The 3,745-nt window shown below is 21.0% G+C and overlaps 1 protein-coding gene across 1 annotated transcript, besides 12 other annotated features; it reads right to left on the reverse strand.

The window, feature by feature from the left end:
* Nucleotides 1-109: part of a microsatellite that runs on past the window's edge.
* Nucleotides 110-327: a sequence feature (AT_rich).
* A 6-nt stretch (nt 328-333) lies between these two features.
* Nucleotides 334-488: a microsatellite.
* Nucleotides 377-561: a microsatellite.
* Nucleotides 520-679: a microsatellite.
* Nucleotides 614-767: a microsatellite.
* Nucleotides 765-2,690, reverse strand: EDI_160360 (heat shock 70 kDa protein, putative; the record flags this gene model as incomplete). The annotated part of the gene is made up of 1 exon (XM_001734235.1): nt 765-2,690. The coding sequence occupies one exon, from the start codon at nt 2,688-2,690 to the stop codon at nt 765-767; it is 1,926 nt and encodes a 641-aa protein (XP_001734287.1).
* Nucleotides 872-1,022: a microsatellite.
* A 145-nt stretch (nt 2,691-2,835) lies between the features above and the next one.
* Nucleotides 2,836-2,890: a sequence feature (AT_rich).
* Nucleotides 2,891-2,935: 45 nt separating this feature from the next.
* Nucleotides 2,936-3,031: a microsatellite.
* A 194-nt stretch (nt 3,032-3,225) lies between these two features.
* Nucleotides 3,226-3,487: a sequence feature (AT_rich).
* A 40-nt stretch (nt 3,488-3,527) lies between these two features.
* Nucleotides 3,528-3,588: a microsatellite.
* A 14-nt stretch (nt 3,589-3,602) lies between these two features.
* Nucleotides 3,603-3,711: a sequence feature (AT_rich).
* Nucleotides 3,712-3,745: the final 34 nt, after the last annotated feature.

Raw genomic sequence — 3,745 nt, forward strand, 5'->3', positions numbered from 1 at the left:
ATAAAAAAAGAATATTTTGATATATCTAAAAATCAATAAAAATAAATCAAAATCTATCAAAAATAAAAATATATAATATTTTAAATAAAATAAACAATAAAAAAGATAATTTTATAAATTATCTTTAATATTACAATGAAAAAAGATTAAATTATTAAATAAATTTAATTAATACTTCTAAAATATTTAATATTTAATTCTTATTCTATTTTTTATTCATTAATTTAATATTATATATAAATGAAATACTTTTACTAAATTTATTATATAATTAATTTTGTTAATAAATTTAATTTTCATTTAATATTTTCAATTAATAATAAAATTCTTTATTATTATATTTAAATAAATTTAAATTTATTATATTTATAATATTATTAATAAATTATTTAATATAATAATCATATAAATTAGATAATTAATGTTTATTAACAATCAATTCATATATGAATTATTAAATTATATTTATTAGATTAATATAATAGTATTAAATGATTAATATTCTTATAAAAAATTGAAAATTTAATAAATTAATAATATTAAATTTAATCAATTAATTAAATTAAATTATAAAATAAATTATTAATATGAATACAAATATTTTATAATAACAATTTAATTATTATTTTTCTTAGTTTATATATTTTATTTAAAATTTTATTTACTTTTATTTCAATTTTTTATTATTATATTAACCATTTTTTTAATTAATTTATTAAATTATTTTTTTATTAATTTTTACATATTTTCTTTTGTTTGTTTATTTAATCAACTTCTTCAATTGTTGGTCCTTTATTATTATTTTCTTTTTCTGTATTTCTTCCTCCCGCAAATTCATTACTTCCTCTTCCTTGATATATTTTTGAATAAATTCCTCCTATTTCTTTTTCTATTTCTTCTTTTTTCTTCTCATATTCTTCTTTACTTCCATTTTGATTATTATCAATCCATCTTAAATTCTTTTCTATTATTTCTTCTGCTTTCTTTTTATCTTCTGAACTTATTTTATCTCCCATTTCTTTAATCCTATTCTTCATTGAATAACACATATTTTCTATTTGATTCTTTGTTTCTATTCGTGCTTTATTCTCATCATCTTCTGCTTTATATTTCTCTGCTTCTCTTATCATTTTATCAATCTCTTCTTTACTTAATCTTCCTTTATCATTTGTAATAGTAATTTTATTCTTCTTTCCTGTAGTTTTATCTTCTGCTGTTACATTTAATATTCCATTTGCATCAATATCAAATGTAACTTCTATTTGTGGAACTCCTCGTGGTGCTGGTGGTATTCCTGTTAATTCAAATTTTCCAAGTAAATTACAATGTGATGTCATTGATGCTTCCCCTTCAAATACTTGAATTAATACTCCTGGCTGATTGTCAGTATATGTAGAAAATATTTCTGATTTCTTTGCTGGAATTGTTGAATTTCTTCCAATTAATGCTGTCATAACTCCTCCTGCTGTTTCTATTCCAAGTGTAAGTGGTGCAACATCAAGTAATAATACATCTTCTGTTGCTTTTCCTCCTGTTCCTGTTAATATAGCTGCTTGTACTGCTGCTCCATATGCAACTGCTTCATCTGGATTAATACTTTTATTTGGTTCTTTTCCATTAAAGAATTCTTGTAAAATTTCAACTACTTTTGGAATTCTTGTACTTCCTCCTATCAATACTACTTCATCAATACTACTTTTATCTATTTTAGCATCTTCTAATACTCTTGAAACTGGTCCAATAGTTGATTTAAATAAATCAATATTAATTTCTTCAAATCTAGCTCTTGTAATAGATGTATAAAAATCAATTCCTTCATATATTTGATCAACTTCAATATTAGCAACACTTGCACTTGATAATGTTCTTTTTGCTCTTTCACATGCTGTTCTTAATCTTCTAACTGCTCGTGCATTTCCACTAATATCTTTTTTATATTTTCTTTTAAATTCTTCAATAAAATAATTGACAAGTCGATTATCAAAATCTTCTCCTCCAAGATGTGTATCTCCATTAGTTGCTTTAACTTCAAATACTCCTTCATCAATTACAAGTACTGATACATCAAATGTTCCTCCTCCAAGATCAAATATTAATACTTTTTTCTCTCCTGAACTCTTTTTATCAAGTCCATATGCAATAGCCGCTGCTGTTGGTTCATTGATAATTCTCATTACATTCATTCCTGCAATTGTTCCTGCATCTTTAGTGGCTTGTCTTTGTGAATCATTAAAATATGCTGGACATGTAATAACTGCATTCTTTACTTCTTTTCCAATAAATGTTTCTGCTGTTTCTTTCATTTTAGTTAATACCATTGATGATATTTCTTCTGGTGTAAATCTTTTAATTTCTCCTTTATATTCTACTTCAATTATTGGTTTATCATGTCCATCATCAACTACTTTAAATGACCAATGTTTCATATCTTTTTGAATACTTGGTTCACTAAATCTTCTTCCTATCATTCTTTTCGCATCAAATACTGTATTCTTAACATTCATTCCAATTTGATTCTTTGCTGCATCTCCAATAAGTCTTTCCGTATCAGTAAATGCAACATATGATGGTGTTGTTCTATTTCCTTGATCATTTGCTATAATTTCTACTCGATCATTTTCCCAAATACCAACACATGAATATGTTGTACCTAAATCTATTCCAATACCTATTCCTGTATATTTACTCATTTAATGACTTCTTTAGTTCTGACTTCCTTTATATATCATTCTCTCCTTTTGTATCATGTTCACGTGGTTTATTGTTTATGCAAATCTTTCATTCTATCCACTCATTGCTTTCTCATTTCCACGTGTTCTTTTGTTATTTATAACGTTATTTTCTTTAATTATTTTTTTTTCTATTTTATTAAAAATAAAATACAAATAAACATTACTCATTAAATAGTAATAAATACTTAATGACAATTTAAGCTTAAAATAGTAAAATAAAATGAAAAATAGAAAAGTATATAAGAGAAAGATAATGAATAGAATGATACAAAGTAAATGTAATGTTAAAATAAATCAAACAACATTCTTATTTAATGAATTTATATAAAATCGTACAATATCATTCTAATTCGTTTATTAGATTTAGAATCTAGTTAGATATATTAAAATAATATCAATTCCTGAAAATTCATGTAGAATTCTCTTTGTTTCAAAGATTGATAAAAATGAATATCAAATAATAAAATTAAAAACAAAAGAAGTTGAACAATAGAAATAATTTATGATTAATTTTTATATTCATATCATTTTATTTTTATTATTTATATTTTTTGATTAAGAAATATAAATAAATAATTATTATTACAAAAAATTAATATTTAATTTTATATACAATTATAGAATTTGGTTTAAATAATATATATAAATTCAATGTTGAATTATAATATTTATTATTAAATATTTATTTTTAAAAATCAATTAAAAGAGATGTATTCTGAATATATTTAAATAATAAATAATAAAGAAATTTATAACATTAAACAAGAAAGATTAGAAATTTCATAATATTATTTTTGAAGAAATAAACATAAAAATAAATAAAAAAATTAAATCATTTTAAAATGAATAATTAAATTTGATATTTTCTACTTATTTATAAATTAAATAACAAACTATTCTTTATTGGTTTATTATAAAATAAGTATAATGAATAAATAAAACAAAAAAAAACAAACATTTAATTATTAAATTAATAATTCTCATTAAAGAGTTAATCAAAGTATTTGTTTTGA

Source organism: Entamoeba dispar, genomic scaffold (genome assembly GCF_000209125.1).
Source record: "Entamoeba dispar SAW760 scf_1105229458061 genomic scaffold, whole genome shotgun sequence".
NCBI lineage: Eukaryota > Evosea > Mastigamoebida > Endamoebidae > Entamoeba > Entamoeba dispar.